The sequence below is a fragment of the Rhinichthys klamathensis genome, unplaced genomic scaffold (assembly GCF_029890125.1).
Source record: "Rhinichthys klamathensis goyatoka isolate OS25496 unplaced genomic scaffold, OSU_Roscu_1.1 h1tg000001l_1, whole genome shotgun sequence".
In the NCBI taxonomy this organism is placed as follows: domain Eukaryota; kingdom Metazoa; phylum Chordata; class Actinopteri; order Cypriniformes; family Leuciscidae; genus Rhinichthys; species Rhinichthys klamathensis.
The window spans coordinates 3627444-3652567 of NW_026606555.1; the positions used below are offsets into that span (position 1 = coordinate 3627444).

General features: G+C 38.9%; 1 protein-coding gene across 1 annotated transcript in view; it reads right to left on the reverse strand.

Annotated features, from left to right (window-relative positions):
* Window positions 1–3720: 3720 nt before the first annotated feature.
* The window catches only part of mei4 (meiosis-specific, MEI4 homolog (S. cerevisiae)), a 42552-nt gene continuing 21148 nt past the window's right edge, over window positions 3721–25124 (reverse strand). Inside the window, exon 5 of the mRNA XM_056248041.1 lies at window positions 3721–4035. Within this exon, the coding sequence (XP_056104016.1) occupies window positions 3811–4035 (225 nt within the window). The 3' untranslated portion in view covers window positions 3721–3810. The remainder of the gene's footprint in view (window positions 4036–25124) is intronic.

The following is a 25124-nucleotide window of genomic DNA, read 5'->3' on the forward strand; positions in this document are numbered from 1 at the left end:
ACTACTTTTTAAATAAACCATTATTTAATTGTTTTATAAAGGTACTGATAACAGTTAAAATATATTTGAAATAAATTATTGATTTGTATATATTATATATTCTTATATTTTAAATAATTTATAAGTGTATTTAAAAATGCATTAAAGATGGGTTCAATTGTACTAAAGGGGATAACAAAATAACAAAATTAAAGCTGAAATAGTATGTTAAAAGCATATTTTAGTTAATCTTCAGTGTGTGTCAAAATAGCACAGTTGAGTACACTTAGTTGATCTTAAGTTTATCTTAAGAAGTACTAAAGTTAAGCTTTTAGTATATTAAGTACAAAATTAGTGCACGAAAATAGAGCACTTTAAGTACATTATGGAAGTGTACTAAGTGTACTTAAATAAAATGTATTTTAGTGAACTTTTTTTTCACCTGGGTTGATCTGCAAACAAATCCTCTCCAATTCTCACGCTTAGTTTTGCTTGATATCCCTGTCACGGTGGGACCGGGAATAATTCCGTGGATTCAGGTGCAGAGAAGTAGTATTTTATTAAGACAAAACATAAAATAAACAAACCAAATCTAAATCCAAAAACAGACAAGGCAGGGCAGGAACAGGCACAGAATACAACACGTGTAACAAATACAACGAACGAGCACAGGACAGCAAACACAGGAAGACTAAATAGGGAGGCAAACAAGGAGGGTAATGAGACAGACAGGTGGAGCAAATAAACCAATAATCAGATAACAAGGGGGAGGGATCAAACAATGACAAGAGCACATGGCTCAAAATAACAAAACACCCATGTGCATCACAAGACAGACATGTGACAACTCCCTCCCTACGGAGCGGCTACCAGACGCTCCATCAGACCAGGGCGGGACAGGAGGGACAGGCCAGGGGGGGGACGGGAGGAACAGACCAGGGCAAAACACAGAGTCCATCGGGCGGCCAAGGCGAAACACAGAGTCCATCGGGCGGCCAGGGCGGTGAAGACCCCTCGGGCGGCCAGGGCGGTGAAGACCCCTCGCCCCTCGGGCGGCCAGGCCGGTGAAGACCCCTCGGGCGGCCAGGGCGGTGAAGACCCCTCGGGCGGAGCAGACCCCTCGGGCGGCCAGGGCGGAGCAGACCCCTCGGGCGGCCAAGGCGGTGATGCCCTCTCAGGACCAGACACCGGCTCGGGAACAGACACTGGCTCGGTAACAGACACCGGCTCAGGAACACTCATAAGAACTGTAACATCCACAAGAACAGACACAAACACAGGAACAGACACTGGCTCTGGCACTGGAACAGGCACTGGCTCTGCCTCCGGCTCTGGAACAGGCACTGGCTCTGCCTCCGGCTCTGGAACAGGCACTGGCTCTGGAACAGGCACTGGCTCTGCCTCCGGCTCTGGAACAGGCACTGGCTCTGCCTCCGGCTCTGGAACAGGCACTGGCTCTGCCTCCGGCTCTGGAACAGGCACTGGCTCTGCCTCCGGCTCTGGAACAGGCACAGGCACTGGCTCTGCCTCCGGCTCTGGAACAGGCACAGGCACTGGCTCCGGCTCAGGAACAGCAGACACTGGCTCCGGCTCAGGAACAGCAGACACTGGCTCCGGCTCAGGAACAGCAGACACTGGCTCCGGCTCAGGAACAGCAGACACTGGCTCCGGCTCAGGAACAGCAGACACTGGCTCCGGCTCAGGAACAGCAGACACTGGCTCCGGCTCAGACTGGCTCCGGCTCAGGAACAGCAGACACTGGCTCCGGCTCAGACTGGCTCCGGCTCAGGAACAGCAGAAACTGGCTCTGCCTTCGGCCCCGGAGCATCCACCGGCATGTCCAGGATCCGAGCCAGACGCTCCAGATAGTCCAGCATAGCCTTGGCGGCCACGCGAATGGGCATCTCTTGCTCTGTCCCAGACTGGACAGACGGGACGTGAGCAGTCTCTGACTGGGCAGACGTGACGTGAACAGTCTCTCGCTGGGCAGACGTGACGTGAACAGTCTCTGACTGGGCAGACGCGACGTGAACAATCTCTGACTGGGCAGACGGAACGTGAACAGTCTCTGACTGGGCAGACGGAACGTGAACAGTCTCTGGCTGGGCAGACATGACGTGAACAATCTCTGACTGGGCAGCCGGAATGTGAACAGTCTCTGACTGGGCAGACGAGACGTGTCTTCCCCCTTCTCCTTCTCCGTCCCTTCTGACGGATCTGTGCAGACTCGAGGTTGGTCAAAACCATATACGGAATCCCAACGCTGGACGGACTCAACGACGATGATCCCATTCCCGAAGAGACTCCCATTCCCGAAGAGACCAGTGAGGAAGACTCTGCTGCCCTCCTCTCCTCATTCCTCTGGGCACACAGAGAGAAATATTTAAAAAGAGAAATCCCATTCTCTCTCTCAGCCGGACAAAGTTCGCTCCGCTGAATCCACATGTGGCTCGTTCGTTCTGTCACGGTGGGACCGGGAATAATTCCGTGGATTCAGGTGCAGAGAAGAAGTATTTCAATAAGAAAAAACATAAAATAAACAAACCAAATCTAAATCCAAAAAACAGACAAGGCAGGGCAGGAACAGGCACAGAATACAACACGCGTAACAAATACAACGAACGAGCACAGGACAGCAAACACAGGAAGACTAAATAGGGAGGCAAACAAGGAGGGTAACGAGACAGACAGGTAGAGCAAATAAACCAATAATCTGATAACAAGGGGGAGGGATCAAACAATGACAAGAGCACATGGCTCAAAATAACAAAACACCGATGTGCATCACAAGACAGGACAGACATGTGACAATCCCAGTGCCGAATTTGCCTTTTATTATGGTTTTTTTTTTTTTAAGCACCAACTGGGCCAGCAGCAGTAACTGATCCTGCGTCCAGTTGGGCTTTCTTTTCCGTTTTGGCGAGTTCATAATCCACCGTCATTCAAATATTACATTACTTCAATAAGAGCAACATTTCCTTGCTTTAAGTAGTCTATTTAGGCTAATAGGATGTCAATTAACCAAGCAAGTGTTAATGCAAGTGTCGTTTTTCATTATTAGGCAAGTGGCGGTTTTCATTGGGGTATTAGGCTACCTTGATTTAATTTAATTGAATTCACGACTTTTCTCTCTCTCTCTCTCTCTGCCTTTTTAGAATTACACTTCACTGGGGCCTGCACAAACATGTCATTATATATGCATTTCGATGACATTACTATTAATATTTTGTGTAGGACACAGACATATTTAGATGTCGTAATTCCATGATTTGTTGCGTCTGTTTTATGTTCCGCATGATGGCCCTGTCATCTAACCACCAATCACCATGATCATTGCGAGGAAGCTCGTGCATGAAAATTGACGTCATCCATAGCAACGAAGACTCATTCTTAGTTTAGGAGTTGTCATTTTTCCTTACTAAGAGTATGTCTGAAAGGCGTTGTGAATAACTTTTAAGAGAAAACTCCTAGCTAAAATATTTTAGTGCGATTTAGGAGTACTCCTACTGGTAAGATAAAATTCTTTGTGAATACGGCCCCAGGTGTCAAACTCCGCTCTTTGAGGGCCACTTTCCTACAGAGAGTAGCTCCAAAACACCTGTCTGGAAATTGTGTGTTTAATTAGAGTTGGAGCTAAACTCTTCAGGAGTTTGACACCCCTACTATAGATAATTTATCATCAAGCATTTATCAACACAAGACTTCCAAAAAGCACAACAAAACTTTTATTATTTATTAATAAACAGTTAATTCATATTGTTTTAAGACAAGACAGTCAAGTGAGCTCTTAAAAAGGAGCAAAGATTTGGAATGACAGCAGCCCATGTTGGCTCACTGGTGTCCCACCCTGAAGAGGCCACAGATCCGCCACATATACAGAGAGAACAGGGGAAACTCATCTGCGAGAGTGAACGCTTTAGTTTCCAGGTCGATCACAAGCTCCTGATTTACATTACAATTAGTGTTCTGTGCAAGTTGTTCCAGTAGCCAAAACACATAGAAGGAATTCTGATAGTGGATCCAGTCCATCGGATGCTGCAGCTCCTCTCTGGACCTCTGCACGAGACAAATCCCTACCATTATTGAGCCATTATATACAGCATGCACATGTATGTATGGCAACATCATTGTTTATCAAGCCAGATTAATATACAGGCTTATGGTCACATAATAATGGAAAAAATTGTACATAAATTGTATATAAATTAAAATCCACCCACACTGAGTTTAATTAATTGCAATATCTATACTCCTAATGATACTCCTTTTATAGAACACTTTTACAAACGAGTAATTCATATCCAGTAACTTATGTTTCAGACCAAAATTGGCCAGTTAGAACTTTTTTTTTTTTTGTCTGTCCACAGATATCATACAGTGCTTAGCATAAGTGAACACACCCATGCTAAAGTTGACTAAAAAGAGGAATAAAAAAATCATCTTTTGTAATTTTTTCTTAAAGGGGTTATATAATGGTACATGCACTTTTACAAGTTGATTGTACTGAAAAGTGGGATGGCAGTGTCTGTACACAACCATCATATAATGATAAAAATCCATCCAGTGGTTTTGTTTTAATCTCCTTATATGTTTTCCCCTGCCTCAAATCAAGCCGTTCGAGCCTGTGACGTCACAAGCTCGCACGCCCCTCCCACGATTGTTGATTGACAGCATCGTTTCAACACAGACCCGCCCTCGCTCATGAGGGAGCTGTCAATCATAGTCTGCGCGGGGCGGACCGGCGCGGTCATTGTTGATATGCTGGAGCACTGTCTATGAGCAGAATAGCGTCTAAGCGATTGTGGTGTTCTGTTCTTGGGTGTAATAACGAACACAGCAGTCATTTTAATGTTCCTAAATCCGAACCGCTGAAGACGCAGTGGCTGTGTTTGTTTTCGAAGGGAATATTCCCCACGAGCAACGTCAATGTTCTCATGTTTGCGCGAATCATTTCTCACCAGACTGCTTATAAACGAGGATCAGTATAAAGCTGGATTTGCTAAGAAGCTGCTCATGAAAAATAGATCGGTACCAGATATTCGTGTTCCTGCTGAATCTCCAGAAGAACGGAAGTGAGTGTAACGTTTTATTAAACTTTATATTAATATATTAATCTTTGCAAATCGCTAGCTGCACGCTTCACAATGAATGAGTCTAAGGTTTACACTCAGGGTACATTACGGCATGTTTTCTATGTATGACGTTCTCAATATAATTCATAATCCCACGTTTATACTGAACAACGCGTTATGGTTATTGTGTTATCGAGTTACAAACGGTGTATGCACAGAACAGAGAGGCGGGGTTGAGCAAAGCTCATTATAATTTAAAGTCATATGCACTGAAACGGCGTGCTGAAAACAGAGCTGTTTTTGACCAGGTAAAATAAGTGTTTTCTTACAATACTAATGAGAATGTTTAATTAAAGTATATTACAAACTTTTAATTTAGACCCTAAAGAATCATATTAGCTTGTACAAAAATGGCATTATATGACCCCTTTAATGCCTTAATTAAAAAAAATGAGGAAAACTCCAACCTTTCAGGACACCATGAATGAATAATGTATCGTAAATAAATAAATGTTCTTTCTTAAAATATAGTCAGGACACCCCTATGTTAAATTCCCTTAGAGGCAGGCAGATTTTTATTTGTAAAGGCCTGTTATTTCATCCAGGATACTATGCATCCTGATAAAGTAAGTTCCCCTGACCTTTGGAATTAAAATAGCCCCACATCCTCACATACCCTTCACCATACCTAGAGATTGGCATGGTTTTATTTCAGTTAGCCTAATAGCTGGCTTGATTTGCATTGAGATGCTTTCAAATCTTTCATTTGGGCTGTTTGATGTTTCCAGCATTTTGCACATACCAGATTCAGTGCTGCACTGCAAAGTTTTAAGTAATGGGCTATATATATATACAGTATATATATAATCTGTGTAAGGGCTTTTTTGAAAAATACCGGAACCATGCGAAATTTCTAAGTTTTAGTTCCGAAAACGGTTCTGGTGCAATGTGTGGGCAAAGTGCTGGGAGCTTATACTTTAATTGCGACGTCTTGCCTCATGAATATGAATATAGTAATGAATGCACTGAAAAGCCCTCACACATACGCTTTACGTCAGATATCAATGCTGAGAGAGAGTATAAAACAGTAGAGCTGCATGATTAATCTTTAAAAAATCTCGATCTCGGTTCAAACGCCCACGTGATCTTAAATGACAAAAAAATAATAATAATACACCGGAACATTCAAATCTGTTTGCGCTGTCGCTGACCCAGAGAGAGCAGTTATATAGCAGCAATATATAGGTATGAAACAGCTTCACTTTCAACAGGTTTATAGTTCGGGTATAAACACTGATGTCTACGGTAGCAACCAAAATAGAGTAAATCACCTATTCAAATCAAAGTCACTTCAAAGAACGAGTGTATTTGCACATAGCAACATTGTGATGGCCCAGATCCGGCCCACATCTGGCACATGTGGAATACTGATCTGGCCCACATGCAGTGTGGAATGACGGCCCTTGGGTGGCCCACTCCTGTTTGCCAGATCTGGGCCACAAGCAGGCCATAGCAATGCCACATGTCAGCCAAGAGCAAAGAAACAAACCAGAACTGGACCTTATTTGAGCCACAAAATCGGTGTTAAATATGGAGTCATCTATCTGTTAACAAGCCAAATCACTGAAGGAAAGAAGAGAACAGAAAATGAGACGAGCAGAAACACAAAGAACTACTTCAGAGAGAACCACATTTGATTTGACTAGATTGAAGGTTGAGAAAATGCCTGGAGAACATAAAAGTAAAAAAAAAGGCTCCTGAGTGAAAACTGTGCAACCTAGTGTCACAAAACAATATTCAACAATATTATTGATCTGCCTTACTTAAGGTGGACGTTGATGCAATTTTCTTCTAGAAACAAACTTTGTTGTATTATTTTCATGTTATCACTGTGAAGCTGCTTTGATAAGTGCTATATAAATAAAGGTGACTTGATTTGACTTGACAAAAAGACTTGTATAAATGTATCACAGTTCATTTTTCAAGTTTGAAGTGTTAGATATAAAATCTCCAGTTTTTTTTTAATTGCCTATTTAAATTCTATGTACAAACTTACCACACACAGTAAGAAAGAAAAATTGAAAAAAGACATCTTGCACTTGAAGACAGCATATTGTGTTGTAATTTTACAGTCGAAAACCCCCCAAAATATAAAAAAATAAATAAAAAACTATTTTAGATTCAGGTTCTAAAAGATTAATATGTATGGTTTGATATACAGTATCTTTAGAATTTCTTAACCAATACATTGTAATACATACAATTTTATTTTAAAATATAGTCATTCATATATTTTAAGGTGCTTCAGTAATACGGTCAATAATACTGCAACTTACTGATTTAAGTTTCATTAGAAAAATGCATTAAAATAACCCCTTAAACCCGAAGTGTCCCAACACCGCCCAGCCCCCGCGAAAAAAACCCATAATCAAATTACTAAGCAACCACTGAATGGAAAAACAGGAAAATAGGTATCATTTTGATGCATCTAATCACTTTGATCAACTCCTAACGAGTGCTGAGTAATCCCTCTAAAAGGGAGTGTACCGCTGCGAAAAAAATAATAATCATATTTTTCTAAAATATTCCCTTGATCAACTTAAAATAGGTGTCATTTAAAAGCTTAGAGTCTGAAATTTACAATGAATGTAGCCAATTTGATAAACTCCTAAGTAGTGCTGAGTTATTTGCTGATAAATAGAAAAAAAAATGTTTTTTTTTACTTTTTTGTACTACATACTGCAATTTGTCAAATACATCATACAGCTCAGATAGTCCTGTGTCATATGTCATTTGAAAGGTCACAATGAGTAGAATACAAAAAGCATAATTGTTTCAGGCTTTTTTTTTTTTACTGAGCTTGAGCGAGGTTTTGTACAAGAAGCCCCTCAAGAGACCCATATGTAAATCATATATGGATGCTGAATTTATGTCAGGGTTCTGTCACTTCTGTCTAGTTTATAGGTGTGTTCGACTTCATGCAGCTCTGCGCAGACCGATCGGTGGCTGACTTGAAGCAGTGCATGCCGGTTAGAAATTTAGTTTGACTTGATACAGCGCCGACGCCACATGACTGTGACGTATGCCATCAAAGTACCGCGAGAGCGTTTCGAGAGTAGCCGGAAGACTCAGCCAGCGCAGCTTCTCAAGAGCAGCTGCACAAGCTCTGATGACGACACAGCTGTTCCACGACTGCTGTTTGACTCCACTTCATTGATATAGGCTTGAACTTTATTCTTGTTCAAACAGATTCTGTAGCCTATGAAGTAGTAAACTATTGAATGAAAATGTGTCTGAAATATCTGTGTATTTGGCAAATATTGCATTTATTTCACTTCAGCTGTGGTAAAGCTGATTGTGATCGGTTACATCCAGCCGCAGCCGATGTCGAACACACCTTATCTTGGTTTGGTGACAGAGCTCTGACACTTCCGCTTTGTCATGTGCTTGTGTTATAGTCCTGTCTGTTGTGAGCACATGGCTTGTCATGTGTTTCCTTGTGCAATGTGCTCTCCTGTCGATTGTCTAGCCCAGGGGTTCTCAACCTTTTGCAAGCTGGGCCCCCCCAAAGCTGGTTCATTGCAGATACACCCCGCCAGGGGCGATTCTAGGATTTTCATTTTAGGGGGGCCTAAAAGGGGGCCATTTATGATTTTTTTTTTTTAAAGAAAAAAAAAGTAACACTTTAGTTTAGGGTCTAATGCTCACTATTAACTAGTTTCATTGACATGCATATGGCAGGGTTTTATAATCCCTGAGGTCCCCAATGTGAGGCAAGCTAGGGGGGTTCGGGGAAAATTTTGATTTATCTGATCTACATATGTGCATTTTAAGATGTTTTGAAGGCCAAAAAAATTGGATAACAACAGCTTTAAAACCATGTCAGTGGGCAGCTGATTTTTTTTCTCCTCATAAGCATCACACTCACTTTCTTTTTGTTTTTTTATCTTGTTCTGTAGCTTCCCCTCCTAAAGCTGAGATTTGACTGATAGACTTTTCATTTTTGTCTGTCAGTGAAGTAAACAGGGTCAACTGAAAGGTTGATTTATGAATAATTTTCTTAGACACGTTCATTTACTGAAAGCGACTAGGAAAGCTAGGTAACTAACTTTATTAAATTCACAATATGCAGGCTACACATTCATTATTGATCATATGCCTAATACAGGGCTTTATAATCACTGAGATCATAAATCTGAGGTTATTCGGGGGTTAAAAAAAAATCTCTCAGATATATGCATTTCAAGACGTTTGAAGGCCAAAAAAAGGATAAAAAATAGCTTTAAAACCATGTTAGCGGGCAGTAGATTATTTGTCAATACCTGCACTCACTTCTTATCCATCACTTTCTTTTTCTCTCAGTCTCCTGATCTTGCCCTGTCTCTTCCCCTCCTAAAGCTGAGGTTTTTTTAATTTACCGAAGGCTAAAAATTTTATTAGGCCTATATTAATTCTCAATATGTACACATTCATTATTAATCTTGTGCCTAACATGATGAAAACGGCTTTGTCTCTTGTCCCCGGCCCTCACAATGACAGTAAACTAATTATTACATTACATGAGTCACATTGCATAGTCCTATTTTCAGTTCAAAATGATGAAATTAGACAAAAGTTTATTAGTTTGCCTGATTATTTTTGTCATTCGTTTAACATTTTGCTAAAAAAAACTGTCTCTTATCTTGCCCGTAAACTGATGCGTCGAGACGCGCTGCTCAAATTCACGCTCAGCAGCGTCTGTGAACATAAAGCCCGCCTACTTTGATTTGATTGGTCATCTCAAATATTCTGACATTGACAGGCAGTGACAGACCAATGAGGCTCAGATGAACACACACACACACACACACACACACACCCTGTCCTCTGTTTCTGACGTGCGCTCAGCTCTGCGCCGCTGCGGATTGAAGATGAAAAACGCGCCGTTTTCATCATGTTTCATCATTATTTACAGCAGATTCTTACGATTAAAATGAGTCGAAACTCAACATAATCCATCACTCAGAACTTAAGATATTCATCATGGAGTTCTAACACAAAAAAAATCCACCGACGCACGTAGCCAAGCAAGGTAGCTTAGACTTGGCCTTTTTACTCGTATCTTCATGAAACATACATCAATCATGAAAAATGACACATCGTTATTTATAGCAGGAGCTCACGATTAAAAAGAGCCCAAACTTAATTCTATCAATCAGATCTAAAGATATTCCTCATGGCGTTCTAACACACACAAAAAAAAAATACAGACGCACGTCGCCAAGTCTTTACTGATGAAGCACTCGAGTTTGGTTTTCGCTTAACTTTATGAAGCATGCACAGATCGTAGAAAATTGCACAACATTATTTACAGCAGACTCTCACGATTAAAAAGAGCCCAAACTCAGCATAATCCATCACTCGGATCTAAAGATATTCCTAATGGAGTTGTAACACACGAACCCCCAGAGGCGCAGACAGAGCCTTGTAAATAGATGGAGCACTGATGTCGCGTTTTCACTCATAACTCAATGAAACATGCATAAATTGTAGAAAGTGGCACATCATTATTTACAGCAGATTGTTAAGATTAAAAAGAGCCGAAACTCAATCAGCATAATCCATTTCTCAGATCTAAAGATATTCCTCATGGACTTCTAACACATGAAGTTGCACAGGCACACATCCAATGAAGTAGCAGTAGCAGTGATGTGATGTTTTGATGTGACGTTTCAGCTCATAACTCCATGAAACATGCATGGATTGTGAAAAATCGAACATCTTTATTGACAGCAGATTCTCACGATTACAAAGAGCCCAAACACACATCATCCATTGCGTTGATCACGAGATATTCCTCACAAAGTGATGCATACTTGGCTAAAAAACAAGTCTCTCATCTTTCCGGGATGCAATGTGTTTTCCAATGTTCCCGAAACCGTCCGTGCTTGTTTTCAAACGTGGAATAACACAAAATATGGATCATCTTAAAGCTTAGAATCTCAGCAGACCTGCAAACCTTGAAATTAATTCATATATTTTTGTCATTATTCTCTTAAGAATGCAAGTGTGGTGGAATTTTTAATAAAATAGATAGTAAACTGTACAAATTATGTTTCTGACTCTAACAATTTGACCTTTTGGTTATTTAGCCGTATGATAAACTTTTACCTGACTTCCCCTTTGTCAGCTAATATTATGACTAACTTTTACCTGACTTCCTTCTTTTTATCTAACAATATAACAAAATAAATCGTACTTCCTGACACGACCTGACCTTCTGACAAACTTTTGACACAATGTAACCTTAGGTAATGTAACCTTGACACAATGTATTTGAACATACTGTTTTTTGTCTGTATTGTGTTATGAACAAATGAAACATTAACCCGTTACAATGTTTTTTAGAGGATATGGGATATTTTTGCTGATGTCACTAACAAAGGAGGGGGGGCTTGCTTTAAACAATGTAACCAATCATATTGATAAAGTGTGACATGATTAGTCAAAAAGAGGATTAAGTCATGAGGATTCTATTTTGATATGTTTGGCTTTATTCTATAAAGCCTGTTGTATTTCTTTTTTCTGTTGAGACTCTCTGAGAACTGCTCGAGACTCCCGGCCGTAATAAAGAACATTTAAAGGACAATTACTCAAGTCTGTCTGTCATTTAAGCTGCGCAGCAAGAGAACAAGTAAGTTAGAAATATTAGCTCTGGACGCTGTAGTCGACTGGAGACTCGCTGAAGTGAAGAATTTAGACGGACGCTGTAGTCGACTGGAGACTCGCTGAAGTGAAGAATTTAGACGGATGCTGTAGTCGACTGGAGACTCGCTGAAGTGAAGAATTTAGACGGATGCTGTAGTCGACTGGAGACTCGCTGAAGTGAAGAATTTAGACGGATGCTGTAGTCGACTGGAGACTCGCTGATGTACAGTTAGGGAGCGGATGCTGTAGTCGACTGGAGACTCGCTGATGTATAGAATTTCTCTGTAAAGCTGCTTTGAAACAATCCATTGTTAAAAGCGCTATATAAATGAAGATGACTTGACTTGACTAGAATTTAGACGGATGCTTTAGTCGACTGGAGACTTGCTGATGTATAGAATTTAGACGGATGATGTAGTCGACTGGAGACTCGCTGATGTATAGTTAGGGAGCGGATGCTGTAGTCGACTGTAGACTCGCTGGATTGTAGAATTTAGACGGATGCTGTAGTCGACTGGAGACTCGCTGGAGTGTAGAATTTAGACGGATGCTGTACACAGCAAAATCCTCAGTGTTAAATTAACACTGAGAGTGTTAAATTAACACTGAGACTGTGAATTATATAAACTCAGAGCAGAGTGTTAAATGAACACTGAAGCAGTGTTAAAGTTAATGAGACAATTAAGTGAATAATTGAGTGATGATTGAGCATTATTGAAGACACCTGATGTTAACAAGCAGAATCACTGAAAGAGAAAACCGGATTTCTTTAAGTCACCAATATGATGATCAGTGTTGTAAGGACTGGGTGAGGGTGAATCTGAATAACTAAATACCTCCGTGCTAAAATCCCAAAGCCTTTAGCCCCAAAAGGCCTGGAACTTGAAAAAACACACACAAACACACACACACACACCTCCCCCACAGCTGACACCCACACTCAGGACAGAGCGTGGTGTCCGCTTACAAGACATTAACCCTCTGGGGTCCAAGGTGTTTTTGGGGTCCTTGAGATGTTTTGACATACTCTGACATTTGTGCTTTTTTCAGTTGCTTATAAACATATTACTGGCAAAGGTGTAATTACACTCTATTTAGCACACACAGGGCTACCATAATATGTTATCAACATGTATGTACATTTTTGTATTTTTGAGAGAATATTGTTTATGCGTGGTTATTGAAAAAACTAAAACTTAAAGTTTCTGAAATAAGGCCACAAAACACATACTAAATATCTGTCCACAAGACTTTTGACTAATGGATGTTGTCGCCTAGAGTTTTTTCTTCAAAATGATCTGAAAATCATCCTGCCTTATCATTCACATAACACAATAGATTGGTTTAAATTTAAAAATGACACTTTTTGTTTGGAAAGGCAATATGCGCAGGGGTGTGACCTGCTGTGATTCACACCTGAGAAGACAATGGGCCCGCATAATGAGCACATAATGGGGCTGCATACTAATGACCCTTTCATTCAGGTGTGTCACTGAGCCACAAGAATGCAATGACAATATATATATATATATATATATATGCCTATATAATACAAAATTGGTTCACAGTTCCAATTATTTATTTATTTTTCAAATTGTGCTTGCAAATTGTATAATATCAAATGTAAAAATTTCTAGTAATTGTGCAGTTAATTATCATACTGTTTTTACAGAAAGTTTGGGAATGTATCCCAAATGTGTCACTAATAAAACACAATACAAATAATTTAAAGAGGAGGCTTATATTGAGCTTTTAAGATTTACCTAAGATTTATTTATATGTAGCCTACATATATTTTTGCTATTTTAATAAAAAGGTTACAATTACAACAACAATTAAAATTTTAACTATATTTCAAATGTAATCTTTCTTTGTATTATATACTAAAGTATACATTTTATCATACATATTTCACAGTTGCGGATTAATTAGTTTGAATATAGCTTACAATCGAACAAACACTATAATAACATCTTAGCAACAAGCTTATTTGATGTGGCAGTATTTTACAGTAAAAACGACATCTTGTCTTTCATATGTAACATATCGTTTTTATGATTAGGACATATAAATGTTAATTTGCAGTTAAATACGTTGCTTATACAAAAATATTTTATTTCAACATATTTCAGTCGATTTTTACTCATCTCAGTATTGGAATATAGTTAGGTAAAAGCTGTTCATTCATTCACACACAAAAACGCGATTCAAACAGTCTTTTTGTTTACAGACACTATTCCATATCGCGATTAGCACAAAGCACTTGAAAATAAAGAATGTACCTATTTCCTCGGCTGGATCCGTTGCTCCTCCAAATGAAACTACCTGTAGCCTACTTCTGAGGTAATTTTTTCCAGGATTATTATTAAGATAGTACTATTATTCCTCAAAGCGTCGTAAATCTGAGTCTCTTTCGTGGGTTATCCAGCTGATGTGGGCGTGGATCGCCTCAGAGCATTTGTGTTTGAATAGAGCGCGCGCTCCGTGGGCGTGGTCAAATTAACTTTAATGAGCTGAGACGAGAACGACTATCATCTCTCTCTTTTCGTACAGATTACATAAAATGAGAAAAAATTTTTTTTATATAAATTACTTCATTTAAAAGAAGATAATTCAGGCTTCATGCCTGTGTGCCTGTATACCTGTTTGACTGAGTATTTGCAGAGTTACAGATGATTTTTCGGACGCGTTTCAGAATGGACTTCACTGACAGAGAGAACGCAGAACGCGCTTCATGTTTATTTTTCTTTATTAGGCGAAAAGCACAACACTTTGTTTTTATTATGAGGTTCCACAAAAAAAATACAAACTTAACAGGATCGAATGATGTACAACACTTATATGTAAGATCAAAATTAACAGAGTAATTTGAGTCTCTTTTGCACTGATAAGGAAAAAAGTGAGCTGGTATCGCCGGCGAGACCGCCGACCCCAGAGAGTTAAGACATTTTATGACATTTTTGGAATGTCCCAAAGCAAGTGAATCCTACAGCGAAAAGAAACTTCTTTTCTTTAAAAGACATTCAACCAGATATATTTGATGTGTTTTTATGTGTGTCCATTTGCCCATGTCACATTGGAATAACTGTGACTTTATCATTATGCATTTTTACATTTAACTGTCTATTCCCAGTATTGTTATACATCGTTCTTGGTCTTGTTTTAATTCTCATGATCCAGCGGAATTAATCAGATACAAGAAATTACAGTAAAAGTTATGATTCTATGTGCACCAGCTTTTTGGGACAGTAAGAACCAAAACTTAACATACTGTCAGAGCCTGGGGTTCTTAGATAACAGCATTTACGACCTCACCAGGAATGTCAGAGAAGTGTGTCTCTCTCTCTCTCTCTCTGGATTTAACTAAGAAGGAGAAATGAATTCTGTATTATTCTATTCTATTATATATCCCCTTTAGAATTGTACAAACAATGTATCCAATCTCATCTTACAATTCGTCTTTTATGTGTTTGATCTATGTTGTTGGGAAACTCTAATGGGATAAGGTTTCAAACTTTGCAAACTATGAGTAACCAACTCCATGTGAGGCAAGTTTGGAGTCTCTGAGCTCCAATCTTCGTTCCCCATTTAGCCATTTATATCACATCTTGCTAAAACTTTGTGACGCATGGGACTATAATAATTGTGAAGATTCTGCTCTTAAACACCTGACGAAATTAGGGCTCAAATGTCTTTCTCTTAGACAAAGAGCAATAACCCCCAAGTCCCGCCTGTGAAATTCCAACCCTCTAATTGGCCTAGCCAACAGGAAGAGGCTGGATTTCTCCAAAGGTGATAAATGACGCTTCACCCCCTCCGTCTCTCTCTTCCTGCTCGTCCGCGTTTTCAGAATGTAACGTCTCGGTTCCAGGCGAGCTCTTCGCCTTTCTTTTATTTGTTTCTAGTTTAGTTTGTGTTTTTCAGTGTTAGACAAATCTCCGGGTCGAATTCCGATCAACGAGTGAAGGAGAAACATGCGCGCGTGACCACGTGACCGGACTGAGAAACACACAAGCGTTTCTTCACCAGCCATGCACAGATGGAACATTAACTCCTCGTGATTCCCCCGTAGAGATCTTTATTTCTTTTCTTTGTTAGTCAAAGTTTGTTTCGTAGTCGACTCTGTTTCACTTCTACGAAGTGAAACGAACTCAGCCGAACTATTTTCCTTTGGTAATGTTACCCCAAAGACTGTGAACCTCCATTCAACACGCGCGCCAAGCAGCCCACGTGATGCTTCCTCACACACAAAGGAATCCTCTCACGCACGCGGCCAGACAAGGCCGCGCAGGATTGCCGCGATACAGAGAGACCAAGAAACTTGTGCAAGTATATCTCTTTATAGAGCTTCTAAGAAGCATTAAGAGGATGTTTTTCGTGTTGTTACAGACAGGTGACTGTCCGGGTGAATGTTGCCAATGCTCCCCCTCTCTCTCTCTCTCTCTCTCTCTCTCTCTCTCTCCCCCTCTCTCTCTCTCACACGTGTTTCCATTGTCCAAACTCTATGTATTTCTCGTTCCTCGATGCCTTATCATGTTTTGTTTGTTTATTATGTTTGTAAATACATATATCCCATGTAACCGTAGTAAATACATAAGTAGTTCTGCCTTATTAAATTCATTATATTCGTCTGATTGATGTACTGCGTTGCTTTGCTCAATTTCAAGTCCCTTAAGTGCCAAAGATCTAACTTATGCTACAAGCTTTACGAATTAAAGATACTTTAACCCTCTGGGGTCTGAGGTGTTTTCGGGGTCCTTGAGATGTTTTGGCATGCTCTGACATTTGTGCTTTTTTCAGTTGCTTATAAACATATTAATGGCACAGGTGAAATTACACTCTATATAGCACACACAGGGCTACCATAATATGTGAGCAACATGTATGTACATGTTTGTATTTTTGAGAGAATATTGTTTATGCGTGGTTATTGAAAAAACTAAAAAATAAAGTTTATAATATAAGGCCACAAATAACATACTAAATATTTGTCCACAAGACTTTTGACTAGTGGATGTTATCGCCTAGAGTTTTTGCTTCAAATTGATCTGAAAATCATTCTGCCTTATCATTCACATAAAACAATAGATTGTTTTAAATTGTGAAAAACATTTTTTTGTTTGCAAAGGCAATATGCGGATGGGCGGAACGGCCCAACCCCCTCATGAATAATTAGGCAGTTCTCACCTGAGCAGTCTGCATACTAATGAGCCTTTCATTCAGGGGTGTCACACAAGAAAGAATGCAAGGACAATATATATACACTACCGTTCAAAAGTTTGGGGTCAGTGAGAATTTTATTTTTATTTTTTGGAGGAAAGAAAACAATACTTTTATTTATCAAGGAATAATTAATTTGATCGAAAGTGACAGTAAAGACATTTATAATGTTACAAAAGTCTTTTGAACTTCCTATTCATCAAAGAATCCTAAAACAAACAAAAAAACTGTACAACTGACAGACCAACAACTGTTTCAACATTGATAATAATAATAAATGTTTCTTGAGCATCAAATCCTCATATTATACTGATTTGTGAAGGATCATTTGACACTGAAGACACTGACACTGGTGATGCTGAAAATTCAGCTTTGATCACAGGAATAAATTACACTTTACTATATATTCACACAGAAAACAGCTGATTTACACTGGAGATAATATTTAATACTATAACTGATTTTTGTTGTATTTTTAATCAAATAAGCGCAGCCATGGTTAGCAGAAGAGAATTCTTTTAAAAGTATTTAAAATCGTACCGACCCCAAACTTTTGAACGGTAGTGTATATAAATAAATAAATGTTTATACACACACACACACACACACATACATATATATATATATATATATATATATATATATATATATACAAACAATCAAAATTTAAATGAAAGCCAAAAGCACATTTATAGTCACACCTTTTAGCCATCCACATACCATTTTTAGCCATCCACCGCGGTAAAAATAAACCAGTCGCATTGCAAAGTCGTTCGCGAAATGACCGCCAGGTGGCGCAAAGGGACATTTAGCAAAACGTAAGTGGGGCTAATGTCTATTAACAGTAGCCTAAGGATGAAATACTACAAGTTATGGTAATTTCCAAATAAGCCTACAACAAATTGTTGGTCATACAGATAAGATATAATCTTTTAAAACTTTAAAAGGCTAAAGTAGGCCTACACTCTCACAGGCTAAAGACAAAACGTTTTCTCGCTCATGTCAGAAACAGACGTTTGGGTATTTCTCAGTGAGAAAATTCATAGCTGAGCGGTAGAACTTACGGTTCATCATCAAGATGACACGGGTTCAAATCCCGCACAAACATGGTCTGCTGTAAATTTTATATTTATTATTGCAAAGAGATTTGTCTAGCTCTAAAACTCTGTTACACCATACAGTTTTTTTTTTTTGCTTATATTTATAAAATACAATTATCATGCATTTCCATTTCACACTAAGTAAAAATACAAAAAAAACAAAATAGTATCCAACAGAAAGACTTTGCATCTGTATAATAATAGGCTACCAATCGTAATTTCAAAAGCAGTTCTGTAAAAAAATAAATTATATATAGCCTATATATATAGGCTATATATATATTATTTTTTTTATTCCAGGCTCTCATGCCACACCCCCGATTTCTCACGCTGAAGTGTCAACCCGGTCGGTCAAATTCCTGAAGGATATAGTTTATCTATAGATACCTGTTGAGCCACTCGTGATCGACTAGTTATTATACCGCAAATTAGTTAAAATATCCCGTAATCTATCTAGAGCGAGCGTGCATGCGAGACAGATATTGTGCTCCAAACCGTGCGCGCGCATGGCAGAGAGGTCTGTTCCCTAACCTAGAGTTTTTAAAAACATTGTTTTAAGTAAAGTGTGATTTGCCAGGGGGGATTGTGATTTCCTTCTGGTCTAAACATCCCTGCTTCTGCTGAATTATTTTAATCCCCACACCCCTCCCTCCACAGCTAATCAATGCTATAGGCTACTTCACCAATATCAAATATATAAAATAGAGATATGCAACAGGCACGTTTAAACGACAAACAATAAAATCAAAACCAGCGTTTCAGTTGTTCATTAGTTCCAGTGGCCTTAATGCATGCACGGCTTTTCAAATTTCACAAAGCGTGTTGAGATTATTTTGAATGAAATATTGAAGTTTATAATTAAGTGTTTTGGCACACCACGCCGAGTGGCCCTATGCATTTTTCTAAAGTCGGGTTTTATTCTGGCATGGTGAGTTAGTGTTCGACAAACACGGCGGCGCGTTCATTTAGATTAATTTATTTTTCTCATTATTACAGCTAAAATAACTTAGTAGGCGACTCCGTAATTTTTTGGTCATACAGATAAGAGTAGAGTAGCTTACATCGTTCAAAACTGTAAACTTGTATTCATATTAGGCTAACGACAAAAACAGTATAGGCTATCTGTCGTCTCTGTCTCCGGGAACTGCGCGTCACAAAAATGAACCGAAAGCCACTTCAGCTCAGTCACGATAAGAAATCGGCTATGTCTAAAGCCTTTAAATGTCTAAATATTTAGGCTAATAAATGTTATCTGATTATAGGCTAATCCATATGAAAACTAGAGGAACAGAGGATCTACTCAAACATGCAATGTAAGCGCTTCCCAATGAGAAAATGACAAGGGTGAAAATCTCGCTCTAATTAAATGTAGGCTAAATCGCCCTGAATTAAAATGTAAAAACAGATCAAATAATGTATTTGTCGAAATGTTGCGATATTGTTTCATTTAAGTTCATAATTGTTCTATAAATGTTATTTAATTTAGCAGCATTACCACGAAGCACCGTGTTTCGATATTTATTTGAATAATACAAAATCAAATAAAAACTTAATTCACAAATTGCATGCCTGGTTGTAAGGATCCAAAGATCCCTGTAGAATTTAATATTGAGTTGAACATTTTGTTCATGACAACAAATTAACAAGCGTTTTTTCAGATTATATTTAGTTTTGCTTGGAAAAAGCTGCCCCAAACCAGTTTTATTTCATCAATTATTGAAATAATGAAATATTTAGTAATAAACTTTTATGACAGAAATATCACTAGGCTACATGTAATTCCATTTAATTCCTTCATTATCAACACTGTCTAGAATAGCGATTTAAGTGTGAATTGCGACTTCTCTTTGTGTTAAGTCAGCCTCAGACTCCGATAGCCTGTGGGGGGTTGGAGGGACAGTTGCTGGACAAAGGTGTTAATGTTCCTCTTTCATATGGAGAGTGTCGGATAGCCAGCCTGATGAGCAGGCAAAATTATTGTAAGGATAAATCTGTGTCCAAATGTAGGCCCCATATTTTATATAAATTTATAATAGTAGTTTTAGTATATTATAAATATTGTAGTTTATTTATTGTAGTCTATTTATGTTTTTTTTCACACAAAATTTCAATTGAAGTTATTGTACGGTGAATTCAACAAGGCATGCTGTGTCTTTGAAGCAACAATTAAAGGCTAAATAATTTTTTCGTGATTTGTATGGCTGACACACAGCGACATATACAGTAGTATTATCAGAGCGAGGGAGACTAAATAAACTTGTTAAAAAGAGATCCAGCGCGAGAGAGGCAAAGAGAAACGCATGTTTTTAATTTAAATATGTTTCTTTGGACAATTTTCGTTTTGTACTGTTTTAATTGTTTAATTTAGCTGTAATTTCTTTGGCAATACGAATTTAAAATGTCGCAAGAATAAGATTAGCCTAGTGTTTCTTATTTTGCATCGCAAAAGAAATAAACTCTAAACCGATGCAACCCTGTTTTAAATTTAAAAAAAAACTGTCCCGACACTTTATTTAAACCTTGAAATGTTCGAACTTGGTTTCAAACATAAGTAATTTTTGTGTTCTTTTACATTACACAATAATTTAGCAGACTAAAGACGAGCTTCTTCTTTTTCATTTTCTGATGCAATCGGCTGACAATCTTCCTTCATCAGTTTTTGTCGTTTGTGCAGCGGCTGCGGTTCTACAGGAATGTTGCAAATTTATGTTGTAATGATAATCAAACAAAACTCTTGACTTTAAATAAGTAAACAGATATAAACAGTTACCTATTTAAGCATCAAGGTGGGAAAATATAAACGTAGGACAACATCGGTTAACAACATGTATGCTACATTGAGATTCGATCTCGGGTCGATTGAAGCTCCTCGAAGCTCGTGTCGTTGCTTTGATCACTGAGCTACCGTCTGTACGCTGATAAAGTTGTAAAGCCTCATTCATGTAGCCTAAATGTTTTTATTGCAATGTTTTATGTTGAAATGTTTTCATTATTTATTCAATTACATTTCAGTAGCCTAATTTCAGTATTGTGATTATGAATTATTTTAACTACATTTCACTTGTTGAATTCTTCTGCTACCAGCTTTCAATCGCTCTGAATCAGCGCGGTGCGGCAGCAGATTACGCATTAGAGAGAATAAACCGGAATAAACAAACACTTTTCAGAGTCTATGATTGTAGCGCCTCTTAGCGGTAAAAGGCAGCAAATACACCACACATTTTACCGCCGCGGTGGAACGGCTGATGTGGGCATTGTCATGGCTTGCCTCGACATTTGCGTTTGAATAGCGCGCGTCCTCCGTGGGCGTGTCAGATTAACGCGTAATGAAGTGTAATGAGCTGGGGAAAAAAATACTGACAGCACTCTCTTTTCATACAGATTGCATAAACTGAGAATATTTGTTTTTTATATAAATTACTTCATTTAAAAGAAGAGAATTTAAGCTTCATAAAGAAAAACCTCTCGTGCCTGTGTGACAAGTAATCGCGGAGTTACAGTTAATCTTAGGACGCGTTTCAGAATGGACTGCACTGACAGAGAGAACGCAGAACTCGCATCATGTTTGTTTTTCTTTATTTGGTGAAAAGCACAACACTTTGTTTTTATTGTGAGTATCCACAAAAAAAATAGAAACTTAACAGGATCTAATGATGTACAACACTTATATGTAAGATCAAAATTAACCGAGTATTTTGAGTCTCTTTTACACTGATAAGAAAAAAAGCGAGACAATCGCGCCGGCGCGATAGCCGACCCCAGGGGGTTAAAGAGTATGTGTTGATAGGGCGGGAAACCCAATTCTTCTGGCCAGAGAATTGCGTTTCCTGAAATCCTATAAAGTAAGATGATATTGTGGATCCCACAAATATTATCCTGACAATTGAGCTAATTCATTTTACCTGTTTTGTGAAACGTGGTCCGTGTAATTAATTGCAATCAACTTGTGGTTAATTTCAAAGATTCACATGCATGCAGGTAAAATGACAGATCCTCCCTTATCGGGAGATTTATTAACATGTAAGACTGATCTAATCCAAACATGTATGAATAATTATTAATTACCAATTATTAATTATGATATGCAAATTCCCCACGGATTAGATCCGCCCTGAATCCTTACAAATTGGTGGAGAAAATGCTAAGCACACTTTAAACTTGTTTCTGAGCAAAAATCAGTGTTCAATCTATGTCTATATTGTGATTTAATATTGTACGCGCGCCTCGGGTGAGTGAACGCAATGCGAACTCACCGGCTGACTGAAGAGGCACAAAGGCAGTCCATGTCAGCGGAGCACATTACAAACTGCTAAATTCGCCTAAACGTTTTAGTCGTTGTAATTGCTAAAATGAATTGCAGTTCGTAATACTGATATTCACGGTTAAAGTATTGAATGTAAACTGTAGTTCGAAAAAAAAAAAAAGAGATATTACCTCTGTAAAGACGTTTACATGTTAATATATTTTCTTTTGATCAGCCTGTTTTCAAAACGAGAATCTTTTGAGCAGAGCGAGAGAGGATCTGAATTACAGCGATGCTCCTGTAATTCAACCTAAAAGGCCTGATATTATAATCGTTAGATTAACGATAAACTCCTGGTTAAACATTGACGTAGCTACTCAATTGTAAAAACCTAAAGCATATTTAATCATAGGTGCTATTTGATATATGTTATGGGAGTCGAAAAACAGATGAATAATTCCTGTTTTCTCTCGCACAACGCAGCGACGAATCCTGCTAGATGTGCTTGTAAAACATAGCACCGGAAAATAAAATCCAACACTGAAAACATTTTTCATCATAAATGCTATTTGATAAATGTTATTTGGATCCGAAAAACAGATGCTTAATTCCTGTTGTCCACAATTTACGTGTAGTGCAGCGAAGAAATCCTGCCACACACTTTTGTGAAATATAGCATCGAAAAATCCAAAACCTAAAAACATTTTAATCATAAAAGGCTATTTGATAAATGTATTTGGATCCGAACGACAGACGTGTAATTCCTGTTGTTCCTATGCGTGTGTGTAGAGAAAAAAAATCCTGCCACGCCGTTGTGTGAAATATAGCATCGAAAAATCCAAAACCTAAAAACATTGTAATCATAAAATGCTATTTGATAAATGTATTTGGACCCGAACGACAGACGTGTAATTCCTGTTGTCCCTATGTGTGTGTGTAGGAAAAATCCTGCCACGCCGTTTTGTGAAATATAGAACCGGAAAGAAATCCGTCGAGATTTAAATTCCGCACTATTTCTGATTTATGCAGCAATTGAGGCGTGTAATTCTTTGCACGTCCTCTGAGACAGTGCCATGTGAAAGCAGGCGGATTGCAATGCTACTGCCAAACGCTAGGGCGCGCCCTTGAGTTTCCCAGTATCAGACTGCCTCCACGTCCTGACTTTACCCTCCATGAGCGAGATGTCGCCATTGTGTGGACAATGGTAACAAGGTCATCCTTTCCTAAATAATTTTCTCTCAGCACCATTTCAGATTGTTCCAGTGAATTCCTGAAATTGTGTTTCTAACTTTCAATGCATGTGCAAGTTCCAGTTTTAATAACATGGATTTCACTCCTGACTGTGTACACTTATTTTGAATTTGGTTCCAACCACATTTGAACTTAAAATTTAAAAGTAAGTATTAGCAGTTTCTAGCGCCCCCTTTGTGGCCTTCCCCTGCTAAGTCAGCTCATCACTTAGTTCCTAACATCATTCTGTTCCGAAGTGGCTTTCTCCCAGCTGGCTTTATTTTGGTTTTCGACTATCACGACTATCACCATAGTCGTGATCATCATCAAATATAATGCCAACCTTCAATTTCCTACACTTATTCAAATTTGGTTTGAAACAAACAAATTTCAAGATTAATTTGAATTAAGTCTCCGTTCCTGTTGGCTTTATTTTCTATATTTCCTTTTTCAAAGTATTTTTAATCATTTTGATTCGATACGTTATGACAACTGTATCCTTACTGTCTAGAAGTTACTTAACATCTATGCATATGCTTGATTTGAATTGTAGTTAAACCAGTTTGAATGCAATTTAAATCAAGGTCTCTGTCAGCCAGATTGACCACCAGGAGGAAGTGGCCCAAACGCGCCACTGCAGCTTGCTTCCTCCTGTGCTCTTCCTGCTGCACTTAATCTCTTCTCTGAATGGAGGCTAGGTTGTTCTGATAATTAACATCGTCATAATTTCCTTTTTGTTTGTACCATAATTTTAGTAAAGCCGTTGCCTTCGATTTTTTTTCTACAAAAATAGACACTCAATTTGATTTAGATAGAGAGAGCTTTAATTCACGTTGAGGTTCACTTGTCCTTCATCCTGTTTTGTGTTTGTAGGTAGAAATTTCTCTCGTGCTGTGGTGATTTGACAGTCATCTCTGCTTGGGGTCCAGCAAGCGGGTTCGTCTGACCTGCGTCACCAGCGCTGACTGAGCGCGAGTCTCGGACTTTCCCGTATCTCTCCGTTGGTGCGGCCCGCAACACATTACCAATTTGGCACTGCCGGTTGCGTGAGAGGGCGCACATCGGTACAGATATACGGAAGGGCCCGGGACACTGCTGTCAAGTGTTTGGGGATGACAGGAAGACAAACCACAATGCTGACTCCAACCCGAATGACCTCATTTCACCCCAGGCAAACTAGAAAAAGGTATTAAACCCAGCCACTTAGTATTGGCCACAGAATCTATGAATTCCCCCGGTCATTGAAGCGTTTGGCTCCCTTCTCCTCTCCGAGCCACAAACCGCAGGCTTAGGCCTCCTCTTCCCTTGTAACACTTCCGGTACTATTGACGCCATTTCATTACAGACCTTTCCATCTTTGAGGGTTGCATGTTACTTCAAACTTTGCTACCTTGCCACTGCTCTTTTCTGTTGTGCTCCGTTCCTTTCAGTTCACCTAGAAGACAGAACCTATCTGAGACAACAAGGAACGCTGAATAATAGTTTGACAAACCAAGCCGTTAGCATCAACAGGTGACCCCTAAGCTACCGCCCTGTTAAATTTTATTCAGGCCCATGCTGACCTACCTAAATTGTCCCACCGAATGATTTAAC